At 36.4% G+C, this 26,703-nt stretch overlaps 2 protein-coding genes across 2 annotated transcripts in view; both read left to right on the forward strand.

The window, feature by feature from the left end:
* The first annotated feature begins 481 nt into the window (after positions 1-481).
* Positions 482-5,366, forward strand: LOC126965532 (leukocyte surface antigen CD53-like). The gene is made up of 5 exons (XM_050809204.1): positions 482-674; positions 993-1,181; positions 2,046-2,216; positions 3,459-3,668; positions 5,219-5,366. The coding sequence occupies exons 1-5, from the start codon at positions 582-584 to the stop codon at positions 5,288-5,290; spliced, it is 735 nt and encodes a 244-aa protein (XP_050665161.1). The 5' UTR covers positions 482-581; the 3' UTR covers positions 5,291-5,366.
* Positions 5,367-9,561: 4,195 nt separating this feature from the next.
* The window catches only part of LOC126965604 (CD63 antigen-like), a 28,914-nt gene continuing 11,772 nt past the window's right edge, over positions 9,562-26,703 (forward strand). Inside the window, exons 1-4 of the mRNA XM_050809299.1 lie at positions 9,562-9,728; positions 9,822-10,010; positions 11,459-11,635; positions 25,665-25,895. Coding sequence (XP_050665256.1) covers positions 9,666-9,728; positions 9,822-10,010; positions 11,459-11,635; positions 25,665-25,895 — 660 coding nt within the window. The 5' untranslated portion in view covers positions 9,562-9,665. The remainder of the gene's footprint in view (positions 9,729-9,821; positions 10,011-11,458; positions 11,636-25,664; positions 25,896-26,703) is intronic.

Raw genomic sequence — 26,703 nt, forward strand, 5'->3', positions numbered from 1 at the left:
AACTTTAATTTCATATAAATTAAGAATATTTATTTTGTCATTGGTTGTCCTGATCCTAACATCGTATATTATTTTTTACAGGCTTTAATTTCTATTGTTATACAAAATATGGTATGTACGTGCGGAGAAATTCTAAAACAACAGAATTTTTAAATAAAAGCCTGTTCTTAACTTAGTATAAATATTTTTTTGTTTAATATAAAACTATATCACTATCCATACGTGGTGTTTTAAAAGATACAACCAACTCCGTTATAGGATGTTAGTTTTTAAAGATAAGTCATTGTGACCATGAGTCACGAAAATGATTGTAAATATATTGTGATTTGATATTATAGAGTAGGTAGGTACGTAATAACGCGAGGAATTATAGAATATGATCATGATATTTTCTTATTTCTTTTAACGTATCGGTTAAGATTAGATCAAGATGTCAAGATAACGCAGATATTAGCTAGCTTTATGATGGATAAGAAAGATCTCAGTTTTTTCTGTTTTGTTATCTCGTACAGTTTACTGAGTTTGCTCACCTGCAACCCTAGTTCACTAATTACCACTACTTAGTTTATTCTTAAATCAAAATGAAAGTTGGTCTAAATTTTGACAGGGTTAGAGTACCAAAACTACTGAAATCAGTGAGATATACATTAGGTGGTATTAATATGGTGTTTTTGGTAAGAATATTTAAATACAGTAAAATATATATTTACTTTCTCTATTTATAAAAAAAAGCCCGCTGAGTTTGTTGCACCCATTCTTCTAAGGTCTGAGGCATTCATTTTGGAATGGGTGGTAGTTTTTTGACTTTCAATAAGTGATGTCACATCCTATTTTGAATGAAAATATTTGAATATAATTATATAAAAGTAGAATTCAATGAAAGATATAAATGCATGCTTACATTGTAATAAACAGTTTTTTTTACTGGTACTGCGCAATATACGCATTCAGCCATTAAATACAAAATAGATAATAATCACTTTTTTTTTCAGCTTAAAAGTTTAGTATTCCACGTTATTGGAATTACATATCTAATAATGCATAAGGATTACGAAGAGTTGATTACAAATAAATTCATGAGTCTACCGGCGTTGGTAATAGGTACTGCTATATCGATATTCTTCATTTGCATTCTTGGATTTTATGGGGCCTACTCGGAAAATTTTTATGCATTGGCTGCTGTGAGTATTTACAAAATTAATTTTAATTCTTGCAACTGGACTGACTAGAAACTGAGCATTTGGACTGAATAATTGCTATAACATTCAGTCAGGCGTTTTAACCAAGGAGGTCGAAGGAAATATATAACAAATATTTATTCAAGTTGACACACCATCAGTTCTCAACCCCTTAGACGTTGCCATCAACGGTTTCATCATTCATAGCCTTTTTCAGTAAAAAAGTTGCAAAGGCTTTTTTTAACTCTGGCTTGCTTGTCTCTTAATATTTGGAATATTATCATTTATATTAATTTTGTAATGATATTATAAATGAAAAGACGATTTATAACTATCCCGTCGATACTAGCTTAAACCGCGACCTTGTCTCCTTGTATTTCGTTCGAGTTTGTAAGTCTTTTGTTGGGCGTTGTATGTTATGCTTTTACAACATGATCCTAGATGCTTTTACAAAATTTACAAAACAAATGTGTTACCAAATTTAACACAATTGTTAAAAATCGTTTGTGTATTAAAGGTTAATAACAATAATAACATAAATGTAATTATGATACTAGATTGGGAATGGAGTGACCACCATCAGGCTATTTAATTATAAATTTTATTAAATGATACTACATATAACTAGATTAAGAAAAAAAAAGCCCGTTGAGTTTCTTGGCATACTATTAGGTCTAAGGCATACTATTTCGAATAGGAAATATATTTTAGACGTTCATTAAGTGATTTTAAATACTGTTTCAATAAAAATATTTGAATTTGATTTAGTACAAAACAAACGTACGATTTTCACACAAAATCCAATCATATTTTTTTTTTACATTTAGATTATTCAGAAGGCCATTTCATAAGTTTCTTATATTACAGTACGTAGTTTTAATGCTGGCAGTATTTATTCTGGAAATAACAATAACAATAATGGCGTTTGGTCTACAAAACGGCGCGGTATCCGAGATTCGACCGACAATGGTGCAGAGCATTCAACTGTACGAGACCAGACGGGAGGTGGCGAGGACTTGGGATGATTTGCAAATGGGGGTAAGTTGAAGAAGCGGAAAACTACATACCTCCTTTATTTATTTACAACTTAGATATACGTCTAGATAGAGTCTCTTTAAGAAGACAATCGATAAAAACAGAAATTGTAGTTCAAGAGTACGTGACAAGCTTCGTCTTACACTCGCAATTCGTATGACACTTTGTGTTAGTGTGCGTGCATTGCTCAAAATAGATGTTAACTCTAAGTTCAATTATTTTCAACGTGTTCACAGTTATCACAGACTATCTAGACGTATAAATTATCTAAGACTTACAAATATTATTCTCTTTCTTACCGAAACAAAAGGCAATAAAAATATTTTTGTTTTGCTTATTACATCAATGGATGAGAAAGTGAACTTAAGAAAATAGTGTTGTGATGTCTTGTAGTCCATACTATGGAGAATATATGCGAAAATAAGTAACGGTTAATAAACAAATTAGTAGTAACTCGCTACCAACAACCCTGACAGTCCCTTCTAAGGTCTTAAAGTCTGTATTTGTTCTAAGGTCTTAGAGCTGAAGAAGGTAAATCCTTCTGTAAGTTCATTGGGATCATGCATTGACATACAATAAACATCTGATGCAAAACTCTGCCTACGCGTCTGTTAGAGGACTTTTCATTAAACTGTGTTTCGATCGCGCTTTGAATAAAACGCCACGAAATAACGAAATGTTAGATGAAATACTGTAAGCCCCCTTTTAAATTAATAATACATAAATATAAAACTTAAAGTTTTTCTTAAATTTCTAAATAATTACTTGCCTCGTGTTCGCGTTTGAGCTTCTAATGAGCGTATACAACAAACTTTGAACTTTACGACCACGATATAAAGTTTTAGTTTGAATGAGTGTTTTAATGTTATCTTTATAAGTTAATGAATACGTACATACAACGCCACTCGGTCATTTTTGGCAACCTTTTTAATAGGCGATTGGGAGTCTAGTTGTTTATTGTCAATGAGCTCATCTCATGTTCCCAACCAGTAAGAAAGTTCAGCACAGCTAGAATTAAACTCTTCAGTAACTTACAAGTTAGCACTGGAATCAAATTGAAATTTCACTTTGTTACGACATTTTACGAGTCTAAGCTGTTGTTTATTGTACGTTTGACTTAAGTATACAGGTTCAGAATAAAAATGTAAAGATTGCAAAAATCACTGACACGCCATTTTCACTTGAATCTTTTTTTAAGGTTAACAAAATATTACCTACGTGTTCCAAATCAGTTTCTGGTAACAGTTCGAATGCTGTGGCGTCGCAGGCCGGTCAGACTGGCCTTCTAACCGTATCCCTGTAAGTTGCTGCCACATCGACTACGGCACGGTGTCGCCGTTCGAATGTACCTTCATCAACGCTTACGTCACGGGGTGCTCCGTTGCCCTCGGGGAGTGGCTCAGCAGTAATGCTTTCACCATCGGAGTCACAGGGGCCGTGTTCACATCTGTTCAGGTTGGTTTAATCTAATGTGCTATTTTATCAACATCATCAATTTTTGGACGTTTTGTGGCTCACTTGTCATATATCGTTGAGGACTATCAGAATTAATTAGCTTTTTATTGAGCAAGTTTCAAATCTCAATATTCGGAGTTAAAAGTCTTGGACTAAAATTTATTGGATTAGTCGTTATTTTACGGAAATCCACAATTATCCAAATATTTTTGAGTTATCTTGAGTGTAAATTCCGCTAATGTTTGTCTTCAATCAATTCGACACGACACGAGTCTCGTGCTAGAGTTTGGTGAGTGAACATCTCCTGAGAATGCCTCGTGTAGAGGAGAAACACAAGCGGAATTTAGACGCAAGATTACTCAAAAATTTTGGATAGTCCTGGACTACATGATAAGACTGTGTATAAATCTTATCAAAAATTCATTAATTGTCAATTGTCTCCTATTTTTAGGAATCTAAAATTATTCGCATGATGATGTTGAGAGATAAATGTTTTTATTTGCCACTTACTACCACTAAATAGTAAGTAAACGCAGACGTTCTAGGGTTCTGTTAGCCAACGGGAACTCTGTTAACAAAACTCCACTTTTTGTCCATCTGTTAGCACACTGTAATTCATATATCGCTGCAGTGAGATATCTGAAGTTTTTCTACTTATAGAGTTACAATACCTAGTCTTGCCATAAATTTATAAATTGCATTTGGCTCCATATCTACTTTGTGTAATGCAATCACAGCGATTCAGTTCTCTTTATCACCCCCACTCCGTTTTAATATCGCATAATATTGTACAATGTATTGGCGCCAAAATGAGAAAACTCAAAGAACAATCATACAAAAATGACAGATTCCAAATTCAAATGTAATATTTTGTTTAATTTTTAATTGTAATAGTATTTAAGGCCCGACTAAGTCCATACCTACTAGCGTATCGACAAACAAACCTGCGGGAGAGAAAAACATTTCCAACGGAGATACAGCTAGACAGAAAAGGAAAGCGAATATATTGTTACTGTAACCGACTTTGAGTCTACATGTCGTAGGCAGTCAGCCACGCGTGACATTAGCTCCTTAGTATTTTGAATAAGTATTACACCACTAGCCAGCACACACATTGACATTTTTTTTTTATGAAAATAAGGGACGAGACGAGCAGGACGTTCAGCTAATGGTAATTGATACCCATTACAATGCAGTGCCGCCCAGGATTCTTAAAAAACAATCCAAAAATTCTGAGCGGCACAACAATTGCGCTCGTCACCTTGAGAAGTAAGATGTTAAGTCTCATTTGCCCCGTAATTTTACTTGCTACGGCGCCCTGCAGACCGAAACTAAAAAAATTTTTACACACTACTGTTGGTCTGCTGCACGGCAGAAATAGGTGCCGTTTTGGTACCCATAATCTAGCCGGCTTCCCGTGCAAAGGAGCCTCCCACTGGTAATGCAGGTCACGCATTATGGGACTGGTAGGTCTTCAAACTGGTAATTTTAAGTAGCTTGTTCGAACTTAATATTTAGTATTAAACGCCGATTATGTCTTAATATTTCAGGCAATCCTGACAGCGATGTCGGCTTGGTTGGCGTACAGATCAAAGTTTGAAGAAGTAGAATTAGAATCGTAGGTTAAATGATATAGGTAATACTGTTTTTACGAATTGTTAATTTTATTTTTGATTTAATATAAGTGTTAAAATATAATGTTTTTCTTCATTCGACCTCCCTTCCTATATAAGTAATTAAGGTTAGGATACACTTACCTACTATTGACACGTTACAAATTATAAACCAATACAAGTTAGAACGTGTTTCAGGCCTACGTAGGTTACACTAAAAGTTTTGCGAAACTTAAAAATAAATTATAACCAAAATATTATGTTTATTGCCTTTCAAAATAGTCTCCTCTACTTTTTAATTATTTTACATTTAAAACGCTATCACTACCTCTTCGGAATTGGTAAAAGTGAAACCTCTCATCAAATCTTTGATTTTGGGGAAAATACAGAAATCACAGGGTATTAGGACGGGGGTATGCAGCAGGGGGGCAGGATGGGTGACAAGATGTACTTTTTCGGAAGCTAAAAATAACTTTTGTTGGCCGTGTGTGAAGAAGCGTTGTCATGATGTCGGATAACGCGGCGTTTTGGTCGTCTTTCGCGAACTTTTTTAACACCTTGGGCAAACAAATGGTAGAATACCACTCGGAATTAATACTATTTTGATTTTCAAGTAGAATTGTGTAGATGGGACCCGTAGCTGAGAAAAAAATGCGATCATTTATGTACCAACGTTTCTCGCGTGCCCCACTTTTGTTGGCCTGTTCTCATTTTCAAACACCCATTCACAAGATTGCTGTTTATTTTCGGGTTCACGTTTCGTGGATTCGTATCGTCTCCGGTAACAATGTCATAAGCAGCATTAGAATGTCGTATTTGATCTTCATTAGCATCTGTGAGCACCATTCCACACAAGCCCGCTTCGGCTCCGCTGTCAGTTCATGAGGGATCCAACGACAACAAAGTTTCCGTACTTTCAATTCTTAGTGTAAAATTTACTGAATTTGGCTCATTCCAATCCCCAATAGTCCTCGAATTGTCTCATAGGTAATTCGCGGGTTTTCTTAAATTAGCCGCTTAACAGTAGCCACATTAGTTTCGTTGACGGCAGCTGAAGGCGAAACCTTCACGAAATTCGTCATGTAAAGAAACCCGACCTCTCTCAAATTCAGCAAATCATCGCGTCACGGTGCGCAAGCAAGGTGCTTCTCTCCCAAAAGCGTTATGAAGACGAGCGGCTTAGTTTTGCGGAGAGAGGGAACTTTTAAAATCATTAAAAATCATCGCTCTGAAACCCTTTCGACCTTATTCCATTTTCGTTGCGTACGTAGAACTTTGATGTGTAATAAAAACAATTGACAATGATTTCCCACAATTGTTTTTTTTATCAAATCTGCGCTGGTGGTTGAAAGTGAAAACAGTACTAAGTGATATTGATATTTTCTCGTGTAAAATGAGGTCAAACGAGTGTACTGATGACATGTGATCACCGCCGCCTACATTCTCCTACAACACCAGAATAATCACGTGTTGCCAGCATTGTACGCATTTTTTAGGGTTTTTATGTATCCCAGAAAGACCTCCTAAGAAAGTTCATTCCATACTTTGGTTGTACGTGGAAGAAAGTTATTTGAATTTGTAGAGGAACACCAGACACCTAGGTGGTGGGAATGATATTCCTGCTCGTGGAGAGTCGTGCGAAGATGGACGCAGGTCACTCTCTTCGGAACACTTCCTGTTATAAATGCGATACAAGACACACAATGAAGCGACGTCTCTACGCAACTATAAGGGATCTAGCCTTTCGCTGAGCACTGGTTCCCCAACAATTAAAGCAGCTATGCGTTGCACGTGTTCAAATGGTTGGAGCTCAAATGGTTCAATAGTGTGTTGCAGGCCAGAGATTAGAGCAATACAGTGAGCGAAGCAAAAGCGTTTAATTTTATATCCCAAGGGAAGCAAGGGAGCTGAGTGCACTTCTCTCAGGACTCTACATAACCCTCGCTTCAATTCGCCCAAGACTGACTGGCTTTATTCTAGAGAAAAAGATACAAGAATAAGCGTTTTTTAATTAAATTGTTTGCAATGAAATATTAATAATGTCATTATTGAGGCCCTATTAAGAAAATATTTGTGTAAGTGTATAAGTGTTAAATAGCCAAAATTAGATGCAAAGTCGTCGTTTTTTGTCGTTGTTTGTGATAGATAAATTATTAATTAACCGATTGTCTATATGGACAGAATATACTAATTTTAAGCGCGGCTAGATTGAAGATTCTGCTAGTATAAATAAATATTTAAACTAAATATAAATAAATATTGTAAACTTCTTTTTCAGAACCGATTTTTGTTGAAATACAAACAAGCATGTTGGCAATACGATATGTAGTCATACATAATATTGTTAATGTGTGACTAGTGTGTGACACAGTTTCGTGCTAACGAAGTGAACAACAAATCTTGTTAGCGTGTTCTATTCACGATGTTCATAATAATATTTCATTTATGCAGTTTACACAACGAACGAGTTTATCGATAGTATTTTATGATGTAGCCGTGTTACTGCATTTTACGTAAATATGTTACGTTTTTAGAATGTCGTTTATAAACATCGCTAGTTAAAGTTTGTTCTAATTTATTTATTTATACTTTTATTAATAAGACGGCGTGAAACAAATACTATATGTGTTGATTTGCCTGTGAGCCTAAGCAAATTCTATTTTGTTTTTAATGTAAGTAGGGTATGGTTATGGTTTGTAAAGCGGCTTTATTTCAGTTCAGTGGAGTTCTGTTACACTGCGACAAATGTGATCTATTGTGATAGCCACTGTGATCTATAGCTCACTGCTAAGACTGTCGTTTCACGAATCTTACTATATCTTTTGCAATATGAGAGCTGACTTATCTCAAATGGTTGAAGAATTGGACTTCCCTAAGAGATGCTACGTTTAGAATGATATTCAGAGAGGATCTGCACTATTACAGAATCTACACGCTCTGCAATCTGTGAGGCCTAGGATTGAGAGGTGTTTGTTTAATATGTAGTGCCCGTTAGTGTCCTGGTTAGAATGCGTAAGTTTTCCCTACTTAACCCTAGTGCCTCATGCGCAACCTTTTTGTTGAAGTCTTGGATTAGGGTTTTGGAATGGATCAAACCCGGAATATTGTTCCAGAGTTTATAACACTCTTGTGAACATGTTGTATCAAGGGTTGATTTAACAAGACTCCTTGGGACACCATCGGTTGCAACTCTTGCAAGTTCGTCAGCCTTCTTATTCATTGACCTCGATCCATGCATGTCCTGGAACGCATCGAAGTGTAACTCTGTTTACTTCTCCCAGAGTGTTCAGTATAGTCCGGCAGGCTGACTATCAGCTGTGTGGATGTAAAAGTATTTATATGCTAACCTAGCCTTCATTCAGAATGGTCTCCGCACATTTTATTATGGCGTATACCCCCAACTGGAAAACGAAGGCAAGGTTTCCCAAATTGACAGATTTGCCAAATTTGGGACACTCTCCGTAGATTCCACAGCCAACGTCAGATCCCAACTTGGGTCCATCGGTGGAAGATTTAAGACTCCTGTTTGTCCAAGTAATTCGGTTGTTTAACCAGTCCAATAAATGTGCAATATATTTCTTAATATTTAGTTTAAAAGACACACTTTTCCTCAAAAACCCGCCAGCGTCTTCGCCCGAGTTAACGACTTATTGTGTTACTCCTCTTATGATTGTCGGTTGAGTATTTGAATCATCAATCATGAAAGCAAAAGAAACAAAACTACTCTCGAAATAGTAACATTTGTAAGCATTTAAAATTTTGATTAGCTTGTATTGAATTAAGCTAAACTTTTTATTCGCTCAGCTTTGCACTTATATAAATTGCTTTTGTCTGGTTTCCGTACTTGCTATTTCTTTTTCCTGGTTTTGGGTGAAAGGTTAAGGCCACGCTTTTTTGAATGCATTCTCTCAAGTTGGTGCTTGATTTATTGCTAGTGAGGTTTGATAGCCTGTGGAAGAGAGATACTTGAGAAACACATTGTGGAGACGTGCTTCACATCCAGAGGGTAAAGTAGTTCAGTTGGTGGTGTGATATTGATAGCAACTACACTTTGTAATGCTACTTATCATAATGCAAAAAGTGTGTGTCAATGTTGATGTGTTTTAGTTTTCAATCAAACTCTAAATTCTTGTTTTTGGAATATTCTACAAATAATTTATTGTTAAGATTTCTTAGATCTATTTAGGTGTTTCATAATTCAGATGATGGAAAACTAAAGCGAGAGTGCGGGTGCCTCAAGCGAGATAAATCCGTTTGATTTTCTTATCAAGATTATTGTGGAGCGATAAAAATATCAGGGCTAAGAGTAAAATAACTGCAAGACTATAGTTAGTCACGCGGTCGACTGCATTACGTGTGTACGAATGTGTACTAATCAAGTACAATGCTAAATAAAATATTTACTACCGTAAAATACACATTAGTGTCTGTGAATTTTTTATTCTTGGTAAGTGCCCGTCAATTTGTGTGACCTACAAAATATTTGTTTGTGTGTAGTGATGTGCTCTCGAATGATTTTACGATAACTTGCAAATTACAGGTAACAGGGATTATAGTGTTGTCCGTGGGAAGCTCGGTGCAGTCGGCTTATAATGGCTATCACCAGTTTTTGCCCGGGAGATTCTTCTCTTTGCCGGTTTTCTGCATTGTGACAGGAGTTATCATTTTCTTGATTGCTTTCGCTGGATTTTATGGTGCTTATATGGAGAATTATTACGTCATTATGGGAGTGAGTATATATTTCGTTTATCTACTTATGGTTTAAGTTTTCAACTTCTTCAAGTGTATTTTTTTAAGTTTTCTCATTTTTGCCTCCCCTAAGTAGGTACTTAAGGTAGGTACCTAAGTTACTACGTAATTAGTTTTGGTAGTCAAATATAATTTTCACCTTATTTAATGGTCTAGACTACTTGATCTGCCATTATACAGTATGGACTTGCAAATGTTTTGAATTTTCTTCAGTGTTCATTACGCCAATATTTGTCTTAAAACAATTCGACACGTGTTTGGCTTCTACACGAGGCATCCTCAGGAGATGATGACTCGACAAACTCTGGTACGAGACTCGTGGAATCTAATCTAATCCAATAATAAATCTAGGCAAACGGTTCCTGTCACAGAGGATGTTTGATTTCGTTTGGGGATCAACCATTGCTCAGTTTTGTAAAGACCTGCCATATTAAAATCTCTTGCATTTAAGTACAAGCTTTCACGGTGTGGGTTAGTTAACCCCCTAATTAATACAGTTGTATTGCCCTACTTGTGCCTAGGCACATCATTTAGAAAGGACTTGAAATTGACAGAATATGCAATGTGCATCCTTAAATTTATTAATTTACGTTGCAATTTTAAATTTGCTTTAAAAAAAAACTTATTATCACCACACTACCATACCCTGACCTGTTACCGCAATAATTATTGCATCAATTACTGCTTAAATTTTCTCGGGAAATGATGTGGTTACACTGGGTTTCTTTATCTAATATATATCTGCCGTCGAAGCTATTACTTACCGCAAGATGCCACTTTTTATGACAATAAGGGATGACACGAGCAGGTCGTTCAGATGTTCAGCAGGATTCTTGAAAACCCCATAAATTCTGAGCGGCACTACAATTGCGCTCGTCACCTTGACACCTAGGATGTTAACAAAAAAGATTAACATAACTAAATTATTAATAATAATAACAATATCGCATCGTATAAAATGCATTATTATGTATTGATCATCACGTTCCCTTATCGAGCGCGCCTGTCATTATGCCTACGCCACACGAACGTTATATGGCAATGGTTAATCATTAACTTGTTAGTTGCAACGATTTATGGAAGTAATTTAGCAATGCCATTCAATGCCGTAGAAGACACACAATGAAGTGACATCTCAGCGCAACACCAAACGATCTATCTAGCTGTACATAGAGCACTAGATCCTGGACAATTCGAGCTTCGACCATCAAACCTTTCATACACACTCTCAAATTTCCCTTGTTTTGATCTGACCCTTTTTTAACACCATCCCCGACCAGAAAGTGCAATATACCTATCTCTAGGTCAATTATATTATTTTTCAAACAGATATAACATACGAAAATAACCAGTCAATTCACATATATATATTTACATAGATCATATATTCTTAGAAATTGTATAACGTATGCTAATTTATAATTTCAGTTTGTCGGGGCCATGATATTGATGTTTATATTCCAACTGTCAGCTTGTATTGCCGGCTACGTTCTGAAGGGAAACACTGTAGCGCTGGTGCAGAAAACATTACTGGACACCATGGACGTTTACGGGACTGATAAGAACTTTGAAATCACTAAGTTGTGGGATGAAGTCCAAACGGATGTAAGTCAATTTATTTTAGATTCGTGTTCGAAATATCAACCAATTTATGTATGCAGGGTATTGTGTGATTAACCGACTTTAAAAAAGGAGGAGGTTCTCAATTCATCGGTATTTTTTTTTATGTTTGTTACCACAGAACTTTCGACTGGGTGAACCGGTTTGATAGTTCTTTTTTTATTTGAAAGCTGGTGCTATTTGAATGTCGGTGTCTGCCAAGGTAGGTCTGTTACTACATACATAGTTAAAGGTGAGATGTGCTTGAGTCGCACATCCGACGAGAGAAGGCGAGAGGCGAAGCGGGGCCGCACCGGGAAGACACCGATCCCAAAAATAACAATTATTGTAAATAAGAGTTGACCTTAATGAGAAAAGTCACTTGACTTTAAGTTGTGTTTTGATGAGAGCTTTTAAAACAGTATCTAATTACACACGAAGGCATATTTTAAACAAAACCCAGCACTGACCATCTTATCTAATATATATAAATTACGTGACACGTTGTTTGTCCGCGATGGACTCCTAAACTAATGAACGGATTTTAATGGGGATTACTCCATGGAGTGCAGTTTGGTCCAACTTGAGAGATAGGATAGTTTTTATTTCGATTTGGGACTCATAATTATTCTTATTTTCAATATTTGTTTTGTATGGCCATATTTTCTATCAGAGAATTTAAAGACGCACGGTTTGACTGTTCCGCTGTGAAACAATTTCATTAACTAACATCAACTTGAGAGATAGGATAGTTTTTATTTCGATTTGGAACCCATAATTATTTTTATTTCCAATATTTGTTTTGTATGGACATATTTTCTGTGAGAGAATTTATTGACGCACGGTTTGACAGTTCTGCTGTGAAACAATTTTATTATAACGACAGGGAGCATATTTTACGAAATAATTCTTGATGTTATGAAATATTATTGACAAATTCATAAAAAACAGTATTTTATTTATTATGTACAGGACAACGTCTGTTGGGTCAGCTAGTAATATATATAAATTGCGTGACACGTTGTTTGTCCGCGATGGACTCCTAATCCTAAACTAATGAACGGATTTAAGGACGCGTTCTCAAACCAGAGAGGTATCGAATCGCACCACTACACTGACACCGCTCAAACACATACACGTACTTAAAATTGATTGCGGGAATCAAATGAATTTGATACTTTAGCAAGTTTGAATTTTGTTTTTTTTAATACCTATGTATTTTTGATAATTGGTTGATGTATTCGTTTAGCAGTTAAATATTAGAACTTTAGATGCCAATTCTGTCGCATAATGTCGTGTACAGTAAACGCAGTTTTTTTAATCCAAGATGTCCGCCGCGAAAAATTATGATTTCAGCAATATGGGTATCGTATCCGAGGTTATCGAGGGTGCAAAGAACGATTATGGGATCATTTTTGAAATCCAAGATGGCCGCCGCGCAAAATTATGATTTCATCAATATGGGTACCGTATCCGAGGTTCTCGAGGGTGCAGAGAACGATTTTGGGATCATTTTTGAAATCCAAGATGGCCGCGGCGCAAAATTATGATTTTAACAATATGGGTATCGTATCCGAGATTCTCGAGGGTGCAGAGAACGATTTTGGCATGAAGCAGACGGTACCGCTATGAAGTAAAACAACTTCACTAATATAATTATTAGGTTATATTTAATATAAACGAGATTTAAAAATTGGTTTTCACAAATAAGTTTCACGTCTGACATGTGTACTTTGTACGCACGTTTTTTGTGTTGTCTTTGAAAGTTAAATTCAGGACATGACATTTCCTTTGGTCTTTTGAAAATAATGCGGGATTAAGGAAGATATATGTTACATTTATGTAATGGCTTATACCTTATGATTACAATATCTATTGAAATACTCTTCTTGACATAATATGGTGGTAATAATTGATAAGAAGGGTAGAGCTTCTTCTGGTTAAAAAGAGGATGAATTTTTTTTTGCATGTAGGGTGTCATTAGATAGGTCTTTCAAAATCAAATTTTGACATTTTTTAATTAAATAGGTAACGGAATGTGTTTTGTAAATATTGTGGGTGTAAAGTCGAAACGTAAATATTTATATTTTTAGGGAATGAAGAATTAATTTAGCATGTGGGATATTGTTAGAGAGGCCTTTTATAATATAATTTAAGTTTATGAATGAATTCTAATTTTGACGATGTAAATGACACCCATGAAGAAAATTTGTAGACTTAAAAGGCGCCATCAAGTATTTCGATTTTGACCTGATATTCGTTATTGTTAACCCCGAAAACCATGAAAATGACACCCATGAAGAGAAGTTGGTAAAATTCATAGGTGCCATCTTGGATTTCGATTTTGACCCGATATTCGTTATTGTTGACCTCGAAAACCATGAAAATGACACCCATGAAGAGAAGTTGGTAAATTTCATAGGCGCCATCTTGGATTTCGATTTAATATAGACCTTATATTTAGATATGAACTTATAAATCACAAATTCTTAAAAAAAATACATAAACATAATTTTTTAAAGTATCAAAGACAGTATAGTGTAGACTGTAGAGCTTATAAAAAATATTCATGTTCGTACAGCGATCTTTCCGAGTACGAGCTGCTGCTTACAACCGACACAGTGTATATCCACAACGGCGGCCGAGCGCGGACTGACGAGTGACGTTGTTTCGATAGATCTCTCTGTGCAATGCGTACGGAGTGACAAAATAACCCTTAATACCACTTTAAAGAAAAATATATGAATTTTAGACGATTAATTTTTATTTTTTTCTGAGATTATTTATAACATATTCATTAATTATTTTCCTGTGTTTTTGAAAATATTATATCTGCTTTCCTTACGAAATTTTTAAGAGACAAAATTATCTAAGTAGTAGCAGAAAACTGATCCTGAATCCATTTCGTCAATTTTGTGTGAAGAGGTAACGGATTTTTTTTTATATGATAGGGGGCAAACGGGCAAGAGGCTCACGGGATGGGGAGAGGTGAGGCAACCGCCCATGGACATCCGCAACAACAGGTGTGTCAAGAAATGCGTTGCCGGCCTTTAAGGTGGGAGTATGCTTTTTTCTTGAAGGTCCCTAAGTCGTATCTGTTCGGGAAGACCGCTGCCGGTAGTTGATTCCACAAAGTGGCTGTGCGAGGCAAGAAATTTCGAAGAAAACGCGCGGTTGTGGAATGCCAGACGTCTACGTGATGCGGATGGTACTTTGCACGTAATGTCCGATGGTGGAATTCGGCCGCTGGAATCAACCCGAATAGCTCCTCTGAGCACTCCCCGTGATAAATGCGGTAAAAGATGCAGAGAGAACCCACATCTCTACGCAATGCTAGAGAATCAAGCCAATCGGAGATGACTTGATCGTCGATGATTTGAGCCGATCTTCGTTGTATGCGGTCAAATGGAAGAAGCTGGTACTGGGGAGCACCCGCCCAGAGGTGAGTATTCCATGTGAGGCCGAATTTGCGCCTTATAAAGTTGCAGGCAGTGGCTTTTAGTGAAGTACTGTCTCGCCTTACTGAGTACACCAAGCTTTTTAGAGGCCAGTTTGGCCTTCTCTTCCAAGTGACCACGGAACTGAACGTCGCTCGATATATCGACGCCAAGTATGCCAATACAGGCTGTGGCAGTTAGAGGAGTGATCCCGAATCGAGGGGATACGACAAAGGGAGATTTTTTAGTGGTGAACGCACAAACTTGTGTCTTCTTGGGGTTGAATTGGACTAAATTTTGTCGGCCCCATCCCGAGACTTTGCAAAGCATAGTCTCGATTTCAGATACAAGTTTGATCCGGTTCTCGTAGACGCTATCCCGGGACATGTTGGCACGGCCGGTGTAGGAAGCATACCCCGTGCTGTCGTCCGCATAGCAATGAATATTGCTGATTTGCAGCATATCATTGATATGCAGAAGAAACAGCGTAGGGGATAGCACACAGCCTTGCGGGACACCAGAGTTTATGGGTTTTAAAGCATGCACCGTTGATAACAACCTTGATGCTCCGATCAGCCAAAAAGCTAGTGACCCATTTGCACAACTTCTCGAGAAGCCCATAGAATGGCAGTTTCGCTATAAGCGCTTTATGCCACACCCGATCAAAAGCCTTCGCTATGTCCAAACTCACCGCCAACGCCTCTCCCTTCGACTCAACCGCTTGAGCCCATTTATGGGTGAGGTACGCAAGAAGATCACCAGCTGACCCTGACAGAAACCGTACTGACAGTCGCTGATCAGCTGGTGCCCCTCTAGGTATCCCAAGAGCTGGCGGTTGATGATCGACTCCATTACTTTGGAGAAAATGGAGGTAATGGCAATGGGGCGGTAGTTGGACGGATCTGAGCGTACACCTTTCTTAGGGATCGGGTGCACTAAAGCCGCCTTCCATAATTTCGGGACTACGCCTGATGAGTAGGAGAGCCGGAAAAGACGGGTAAGGACCGGCGCCAGTTCCGGAGCACATGTCCGCAGCACTATCGGGGGAATGCTATCGGGCCCGCTCGATTTGTGAATGTCCAAGGTGAGAAGCGCCTTAAGCACGGCACCATGCCGGATTTTTACCTCTGGCATATATGAATCGCACCGCGGAATATGCGGTGGTGGTGCACCTTGGTCATCCAGAGTCGAGTTGGGTGCGAAGAGGGAGCCCAGGAGATCAGCTTTCTCTTTCGCGTCATGGGCCAGCGAGTCATCATCCCTGTGCAGTGGCGGAATGGCTGGCTGGCAGAAGTTTCCTTGGACAGCCTTGACGAGCGACCAGAACGCACGAGTTCCCGAGGGAAGGCGTGCAAGTCTCTCGCCAATTCTGCCAATGTGCTTCGACTTCGCGTCAGCAATAACTCTTTTGAAGGACCTGGAGGCATGATTGAAGTGTTTTTTAAGTTCGCTGGAATTCAAATCCTTAGATACCACCGCATTGACCCAAGCCTGATAGCACTCCTGCTTTCGGTGAGAGGCCATTTTGCAGGAGCGGTCAAACCATGGTTGGGACCTGCCACCGATAGGCACAGAGGAGGATGGAATGAAGAGTTCCATACCTTGCAGTACCACATCAGCAACAGCGTCAGCAGCGGCATCTGGATCTCCCAGCGAAAAACAGATCTGCCTCCACGGGTAGGATGCAAAAAATCACCGCATCTCGTCCCACTCTGCTGACCTATAGTGCCACACGCGGCGACAGCCTAAGAAGCGGGGCCGTGTTAGGCGCATGATCGGCACGGTGCTCCGGATCAGGCAGTGGTCCGACGATCCCAGAGGAGGGTCAACGGAAACTAGGTAGCCGTCCGGATGTGAGGTCAACAGAAGGTCCAACAGTGAAGGTGTATGATCTTGCACATCTGGAATTCGCGTTGGCGCAATAACCAGTTGCGTCAGACCATATGCTAAGGCAAAGTCGTGAACAGATCTCCCTGCATGATCGGTGGTACGTGAGCCTAGCCATTCGGCGTGGTGGGCGTTAAAATCGCCAAGAAACACAATCTCTGCAGTGGGGATCTGCTCCAACACGGACCTATACAGGCATGCGTAGATTCGCGGATGGTCATCGCAGTCTACACGCAGCCAGATGATGGATAGGTCCTGTCCTTCAAGAAAACTCAGGCGTCGAGAACAGACATCCTCCCTGACGTAAACGCACACGCCAGCCCGTGGTATAAAGGAGTGATCCAAATAATACCCCGGGTAGGAAAGGTAAGATGAATCAGCCAGGGCGGATATCTGTGTCTCGGTTAAAAAGAGCAGGGCCGGCTTCGCCGTCTCCAGGTGAAAGTGGACGGCATTTAAATTTGAGCGAAGCCCCTTGATGTTGCAAAAGTCCACAGCGAGTGTGGGGGAGGGTCGTTTGAGCCTCCTGCTCTGTTTACCCCGAGTCAGCGCAGATTTGCCCCCTCCAGAATTCGCGGGGCAGCCTGGGCAACCACTGTTAGGTACAGGCCCTAATTGTGGACGCCCAGGGACGGATTTTCCAGGGCTGCGTAGCCTGGTACCGTCCTGGAGTAGTCTCGTTTTAGTCTGTGCTGCCATTTGTATTTGGGAGGGGGGGTGTAGGCCTCCGGATACCCCACTCACCGGACGAAACACAGCGGCATAGCCGCTATTTCACGCCAGTTTCGAGTGGGGGAGTGGTATTTCTCCAGGCGTGCCGGCCCAATTCGGTTGTGTCCGTGAGGACCCAACATGGCACTACCACTCCTATATATAATCGTTTTTACGACATAAAATATCAAAATTTCAAAGCAAAAATTTCCCGCTAATTGGATATAAAGAAGTAATCTATCTGTGGCAATTTTTAGTTTTGTTAGATTTAGTTTCATTTCATCACAAACTCTACCGAAAGATATCTTATTTTTGTCGGATTCGTAAACGCGTCCTTAATGGAGTGCATTTTAGTCCAACTTGTGAGATAGGATAGTTTTTATTTCGATTTGGAACCCATAATTATTTTTATTTCCAATATTTGTTTTGTATAGACATATTTTCTGTGAGAGAATTTATTGACGCACAGTTTGACAGTTCTGCTGTGAACCAATTTTATTATAACGACAAGGAGCATATTTTACGAAATAATTCTTGATGTTATGAAATATTATTGACAAATTCATAAAAAACAGTATTTCATTTATTATGTACAGGACAGCGTCTGTTGGGTCAGCTAGTATTATATATGTTATTGCCTCAAATGCTTAACATAGAGTGAGTTGACTACAGCTGAATACAACTCGTGTTACAAACAATCAAAGTGAGACGTCTTCTTCTAGAACGTAGTACATAATATTAACATCAATGTTATTTTTATCGTAATTTTATTTCTAATAAGTATTTACAAGTATAAACAATAGCACAAGTCAGGCTTGGCAAGCAATGTAGCAAGCAAAATGACTATTAACATGATCCTTTTAAAAGTAACATTTTACTTAGTATACTGGAAAAGTGGCGGCTCTTTGAGAAAGAAGAAACGGTGCAATAGTTGATTATAATCAATGAATAAATTTTAGCTGCAGTTTTTCAATTAATATTGCTATAGGCCCAAGGATAATTTTGATTGTAGTCATCAAATCAATTCTCAATCTGAAATGTTATCCTGAACACGAATTCTAAAAGCAACTATTTAATGATATTCATACAGCCCAAATACCCAGCCAATACGAACAAAAGCTCAGCTATACTATGAGATTTGTACCAACTAAGTTTAATTTGTAAGCCTACTCATATGTTAATAACTGCCATTAAAAATTTAAAAACATGAATGTACTCACTAATTACTTTTACGTATGGAAAAAGCATGAAATAATAGCTCAAGCGATTTTTATGTCCCTGTTTGCCAAATGAAATCACAGAACAATAAGTAATAAATCCATATCTGTATGATGTGATAATTTTAGTTTTATTACTTGCTGTCAAGCGTCATACTCATGAACGGCCGCTACTGTGGTGGATAAATGATCCTGTCATCGGAAATTGTTGTTAAAATTAAACTTATTAAACGATATAATATTTATAGTTATATCTTCATAATGATACTTGCAAAATACCTTCATTTATATACAGTGTGGGTGGATTGAACACAATAATTGTTGTGGTTTTTTTTTATTAATAAACATTTATTTTTTATACTTTACATTTATTTATATCATGTAAGTCATCGAAAATTTGATGTTTGAGTAATTTTGTTGTGTCACTTTACATATTATATTGTAATAAAATAATTTGTATACGATGAAGCTGTAAATTTTGATTTCAGAGAGTGACACCTTTTCCGAAGTGGTGGTGAACGGTAAAAAGTTTAACTTCTGACATTTATTCTTAAATGTTTTTTTGACCTAAATGATTATATGATTTTGATTTGATTTGCTAATCACAATAGAACTTGAAGTACCTTTGTATTCCGAGACTACCTTAAATCTACAGTGATCTCCTAGATTCTAGAATCTAGATAATATCTCTATTAGTGAGGCTGTTGTGCACGTGTCGAGGCTCCATTGTACTCTTAGCCCCTTTCAACTTGACCCCAAATGCCCTTTCGCGATCCTATCAAAAAGAATATTCGCTTTAGTGACAAGTTTTTACTCTTAATATAACCAAGCTAGCCAAATCAACAAAGTTGATATATATATATTGAAAGAATCGCCTCATTCAAAAAGCCTACGATACAGACGGTTAAAGAATATATTATAGACTATAGAGGATAAAGAAGTATGGAAAATTGATGCCCCTGGTCCACCTTATGGTAATTCTTAATATTCATCAGAGTACAATCATCTTTTGATTTATATAAAATCCACTGTAATTCTATCATATAAAATCGTTTCGTATCGCTTTCTTTGTGAGTATTAATTATGCTTATAATTGTTGATATCTTGCGTATGTTACAACATGGTTTGTGATGCTCACTAAAATGGCATTGCTTGCGGCGGCATCGTGTGCTGGGCCCTAAAATATGTGCGAAGTGAACGATGGTTGCTTCATGCGTTGCCTGTTAAATAACTGTAATAAATCATTGTTGAAGTGAAACTTCTTTAGAATCGTTGTGATTTCAAACCGGATGCAACGGAAAAAACGACAGGTAAGAGACACAAATACAAAAATGTGTAGGATGAAGCCGGCAAAAAATGAGACAGAAATATGCATACTATTGAAGTGAAAACTTCTTTATCATCGTTGTGATTTGAAAGTCGATGAAACGAAAAAGCGACAGTAAAAAGAGCAGTCACATCAATTCATAATATTTAACATGGGAGATAATGAGATAGGAAGCATAATACAATGTTTTGGTACCAGGCGATCATAGTTAAAGAAGAGATTGTCTTAAGTAATGCGCGAGTATACCTTAATATATTCTGACTCCAAGCGCAAGACGTATTACCACATAGACACCAGGAGAACATATTATTATATATATTAGTGGTGGTAGGAATGTGGTGGTAGGAATGTCTTTCATAGCGGTTGAAATTATGTATCATCCTAGCAACACGTACCAGGAATTCATATACAATTTAGAGGTTCATGCACCATGCAGGTCTCACTTCTGACATGTGTACTTTGTACGCACGCAATGTTATTATTTCTTGGATGGTAAATAATTAATCAACTTACTATGATATTAATTATCACGATTATTATTCGATGTTCTCGAAGGATCCTTCTACAAACAATCAATTTAAGCTTTACAGTATATTTTTTATTAATTTCTTAATTAAATATTTGATATAAAAAGACAAAATATGAAAGTATATTACAACTGTTGCAAAATACTCATTGATAGATTTAGTTTCTTGTATGTTCTTCTCACGAGCTATCCTTTTTTCGAACATATTATGTAAATTCAGAAATTCAGTAATTTTTATATTGACAATTCAAAAGCGTTTAGTTTTAGCCTATTATAATAAACATTATTTGAATTTGACTCTTAAATATAAATTTATTAACATTTTAGTAATATTACCGATACAAAGTTTTTGTATATAGAGAGATTGTTCTTTAGCGACACAAAGTTGACTCAGAATATTTTTAATTTATAACCATTAAGTATCAAAACATCATTGTACTTACAGTGAAAAGACTTCTTCTTTTGTACTTACAAGCCGCATACCCTGATTTCGGTTATGTTGAATTTGGTAACATTAATAAATCAACTCATTATTTTTTATTATCTATTACTTATTAGACCTTAATTACATATATAGCATTGTACTGGAGCAAAAGTTTTTAAAATATTTCCTCTTTCGTTCTGGTTGTGAGTTCTTGCAATTGTTAAGAAAAATTCCATTATATCTCCGGGGAAGTTTCTTGGTATTTTATATGAAACTCAAAACATTTTTTTTCCAAATTTTATTTACATTTAATTACAGTATTGTGCAATTTTCTTCGATAACTCTTTGCCATCTAGTAGGTAGTGACATTATCCCTTTGGTGCAGAAATTTTGAGAATTCTTTAAAAAAATTAAGTAGGTAGTGTTGGCAGTCTTCTCTTGAATCTTGGTCGGTTACCTGACACTATTTAAAAATTGTGAGGAGACTGGAACATGTGGAAATCTGAAGGTTCGAAGTTTGGGCTATATGGCGGATGGATTAACAACCAACCAAACTCTCTTAGTTATTGCTGAGTGGCTAAACATGTGTGTGGTCTAGAAGGTCTCTGATGATAACGCTTTCATTGAACTGAATGCTTTAATCCCATCAGATATTGACAGTAGAGATTCGATGTTTATGCTCGGCAGTAAAAGCTCATAATGAACAAATCCCTTCCAGTCCCACCATACACACAGTATCACCTTATTGTGAGCCTACCCGGGTTTTGCCTCAGTCTGTGAAACGTGACCGGCCTTTGACGACAACCTTTACAGACGTTCATGTCGTATGTGATTATCTTTTCGTCAGTTAATCACCATAATGGCCGGTAAAAACGGATCGATTCAAAATTCAAAATTCAAAAACACTTATGTAGGTCACAAAAATGACACTTATGAATGTCAAAAAAATATATAAATATTGTTTCTTATTGAATTTACCGCTACTTCGTAAAGGGTTGAGCTAATGAGAAGAAGTAGCAAGAAACTCATTGCCACTCTTTTAAGCCAAGATTTACATTTTAGTTGTTTTACAAATCATTTCAATTACAATATATGCAAAGTGACGCAACAAAAATACTCAAAGCCATATTTTAGGGAAGGGAACGACCCGCCCCACGTCGCCGCCACAAGCAGAGGCATTTAAGCGAGCATGACGATACCTGCCACGAGAAATCTAGCGAATAACAAAACAATTCAAGTTCATCTACATATTATGCAATACTTACTAAATGCCCCTACTTACAATTTTGTTTCAAATTACATAACTCATGATAATGATTATTAAAATTGATTAAACAACAGAAACAATATTAATATTTAAATTATATAACTATAATGACATTTATCAAACTAAGACAGACATGTAACAGCCCAGCAGCTCAGTCCCAAGGGTTCTTAAGATCCAGATATTCAGATATTTTATAGTACCCTTTTGTATACAACTTTTTCTTTAGCACTGATTTATATTCATTTAAAGGTAAGTTCTGAATGTCAATAGGGACCTTATTATAAAAACGTATACACAGACCTCTGAATGAAGTTGTGACTTTTTGGAGTCGACTTACATGAACAGCAAGCCTATCCCTATTTCTAGTATTGATTTCATTACGTAAATAAATAATCACAGATTAGTTCACGGTTCATTAGGTTTCTTTCAGTGCGCTTGTGTAGCACCATCCAACAACAAACATCCAGCCTTTTCGTGTATGTTTCGTTATGTTTTAAATAGGTCAAACCTGTTGTGAAATCAAGTCCCAGTTATTGAGCAATGTCCTTGACGACCAGAGCGAGGGACATCTTTGACATCAAAACCAACTGTGTGCTAGCATAGGTCCATAAACGTCACAAACTTTTTTTCCTGTTTGCGCTGCATTTTTTGACCGATTTCAAAAAGGAGGAGGTTCTCAATTCAATCAGTATTTTTTATGTATGTACGTCGATTACGCTGAGATTTATGATCCGATTAACGTTATTCTTCTTTAGTTCGATGTGGAATGGATGCCATTTGGTCCCATAAAAATTTTACGCAGTTTGGCCCAGTAGTTTTCATTTTATGAACATGTTTTATAAAAAAATGTTTACGTGTATCATATAATTGTTTTTTTGTGTATGGCATTATAAAAAGTTTTCATTCAGACTGATAGCTTTGAAGTCGGTGCCAGGCCCTAAACAAAATAAAACATAATATTATAAACAGCTTACTTTCTGTAATTATTGAGGTTGTCTGGCCACGTTTGGTTTTTAAACGTAGTTTTTTTATTTGAATTTTAATAGAAAGAGAAACAAATAAAAATTAGCTGAAAACAACATTTTACTAGTTATTTTCTTCTTTTTTTAAATATCACATTACATTACAGCCAGATACAAATAGTATTTATTTATAAATGTAAAGATTTTATTACAAGATCATACATGCTGTACCCAAAATACTTCCCAGAATTTGGACACATAGTATCGTAGATTATTTTTTAGAACACTATGTAAGTCATAATGCCATTTAGCATTCCAATTAGTACAAACATTAAGTTATGATATAATTAAACTTATTATATTCTTCGTAATGTCCAAATACTCAAACAAATAGTTCGAAAAAGTCAAAAGGTTAGTAGTTGTGGATCTACGTTTCACAAAACCATGCTGTTCAGGGATTATTACACTGTGTGACTAGGATAAATAATGCTGTGAACCAGAGTTTCAAAAACTTTAAAAAAAGTATCGAAATACGTCGGTAATTATCGATATTTTGCTTATCGCCACTTTTATGAACTGGTGTTATACATGCTTGCTTCCAGATATCCGGAAACACGCCATTTTTTAAACAATTGTTGGATAATATATGAAGCGGTTTTGTCAGAGATCTAGCTGTAGACTTTAAAAAAATAACAGGCAAACCATCCGGTCCCGGGCCCTTAGACTCGTCTACGTTGCTTAGTATTAGTATGTTTGTTCTTCGTGTTAACATTGTGATTGTCGCAGTTTATAGCAAATTCTCCAATGTGCTTATGAACACAAAAGAACATTATGAAAAATAATATAATAATAATAGCGTAATATTATGTAGCCTATATTTTGTCACGACTTCTTGTTAATATTCATGCGAAATTGGAATTAAATCTGTTCAGTAGTTATTGCATCTTGCCCGAACATACATAAAGGCAAGCAGACAAACGGACAAAACAAAATAAAAAAAATACTCTTTGGTTGTGGTATTATTTGCACAAAACACACAGCAAGTATTCTTTAAGCGAATATTCAATGCGCAGCTTAACTTTGTTATGATCTTATTCCATGAATATATAAAAAAATATAACAAAAACAAAAGAAATTTCGTGAAATCTACAAGTAAGATAATTTATCAATGACGAAATATTGATGATACTTAAGATATCAACCATAAAATTGAATCATACAAATATTATGTTTCTTTCTTGAGCTTTGAACATGAACATTATTTGATATTATATTATTCAACTACATATTTCAAATGACAATATACATTCTACGTGGCTTTTCACACAAGTAATCATAACTCATTTTACAATATCATCACTCACTGTACTTACTGTATTTTATAAAATTTATGTAACATCAATCTAACATGTTTATGCATATAAAAACTTTGACTTTTGACTTTACTTTTAAAGCCAATTGAAAATTACAGGAATATTGAATCCATTTATACTTTTAAAGAAAAGCAATTGAAAGTCAAACATCTCTCATGTTGAATAAGTTTCCTTCTGAAGTGTCTTATATACAAATTAGCCCGTACGCAAACTAAAAATTTCATATTTAAACCTCTAATATTAATTAAGATAATGGATATTTAGATATATAGCTTTAAGTTTAAAATACCTAATATAAACTATGAAGAACGCTGCATCCGCTTGCACTTCTACCACTAATTAAAACTCTTAGAGATATCGCTGATATGATCACCTTAATTAAAATAGTTAGAACTAGAATTGACTATTCCATATTACTGACCAAAGTCTGTCTGGCATTCCCTAGTATAAAATTAAGACAACAGCCTATCTTTGCTGTACCATTCTGTCGCACGAACTATACAAACAATTCATTTATTTTAAGAGCTATACAATCATTTCTCTGACACGGAATAAAATCGATCTTTTTTACTTTTACGCATTTGGCAAAACAATTCAGCAGTGGCAAAACATTAACATTAGTCGTTAACTTACTCCTTTTACAATGCATGTATCTGACATTGGGAGTACGAGAAGTTTTATTTAATATATCAAAATAAATCTTATAACTAAATTTACAATACTATGACTACATAACCTTAAAAATGTTGTTATGTTAGATTTAATAAAATAATACTTGTTTCATATGTACATGTGGAAGCCTATTATTAGCTCGAATTAATTGTGTGTGTTTATTATTTATATATAAGTATAACTAGCTGTTGAATTTCTTAAAAATATAAAAAAAAATATCTTCTCATTTCAGTTCACATGTTGTGGGGTGCGAAATTCTAGCGATTGGCTAATTCACCTCAGAACGGAAGAAACCCAGGGAGTACCAATCAGCTGTTGCGATCACACCTATGGAACCATTCAGATCTTCACGTGCAACACCACATCGGCGTACAGAACTGGCTGCTCGGACGCATTCGGAAACTGGGTCAAATCCCATGCGGGTTCTATTGGGTTAGCTGGAATCTTCTTAGTTGTTATGCAGGTATGATCTTGAAACCCTAAAATGTAGAGTACTGAAATACCCTAAATATTATGGTACTCCGTCTGACGTGGAAGTGTAACGAGAAAGCATTATTGTGATTCAGTTTGAAGTATGCAAATGCTAGAAAAATTTCTGGGCTAATGTGAATATTATGTCTCTAAGTGATGAGCGCAATAATTGTGATGACGTTTAGAATTTCAGGTTAATTCGAGAATTCTGTGTGGCACTGCATTGTGATGGCCAGGGCGTACTTACTTTCCTTGTCTTACTTACTGTCTTAAGGTGAATGTCGTGCTCGTCTTGTCACTTTTTCTCATAAAACAATACATGGTACCTTTGACGTATAATAAATAAGAATAGACCAATCGCCTATTAAAAGGTCGTCAAGAAATGTCCGAGTGGCGTTGTATATACGTATACATTAACCTATATAGATAACATTAAAACATTCATCCATATTAATGTTCAGTCTATTATATGTATACCCTTATTTATTTATTTATTTATTTATTTATTTATTTATTTATTTATGATTCCTTACAGCTAACAAAATGAAAAGAGTATATTAAAAATTATACAGAATAGATACGCCAATTAAAAGGAATACTATTAACAGTACAATAAGTATGTGACAAAGTAGTTTAAGACAAAAACGAAAAATACTAGAAAAACTTACAAGAAAAAATTACATAGAAAGAAAAGAAGAAATCGTATCCATATTGAGTAACTGAAACGGTGAGTAGGTTGTGTGGTGTGAGTAGTGTGAGTGAATGTGAGTAGTGTGAGTGAATGTGATTGGTGTGAGTGA

Source organism: Leptidea sinapis, chromosome 1 (assembly GCF_905404315.1).
Source record: "Leptidea sinapis chromosome 1, ilLepSina1.1, whole genome shotgun sequence".
NCBI lineage: Eukaryota > Metazoa > Arthropoda > Insecta > Lepidoptera > Pieridae > Leptidea > Leptidea sinapis.

Coding starts and splice junctions, on each gene's coding strand:
- LOC126965532 (XM_050809204.1), top strand. CDS start 582: ATGAAAGTTGGTCTAAATTTTGACAGGGTTAGAGTACCAAAACTACTG. Junction 675..992: donor GTATTAATATGGTGTTTTTG/GTAAGAATATTT, acceptor TTTTTTTTTCAG/CTTAAAAGTTTAGTATTCCA. Junction 2,217..3,458: donor GGGATGATTTGCAAATGGGG/GTAAGTTGAAGA, acceptor TTCTGGTAACAG/TTCGAATGCTGTGGCGTCGC.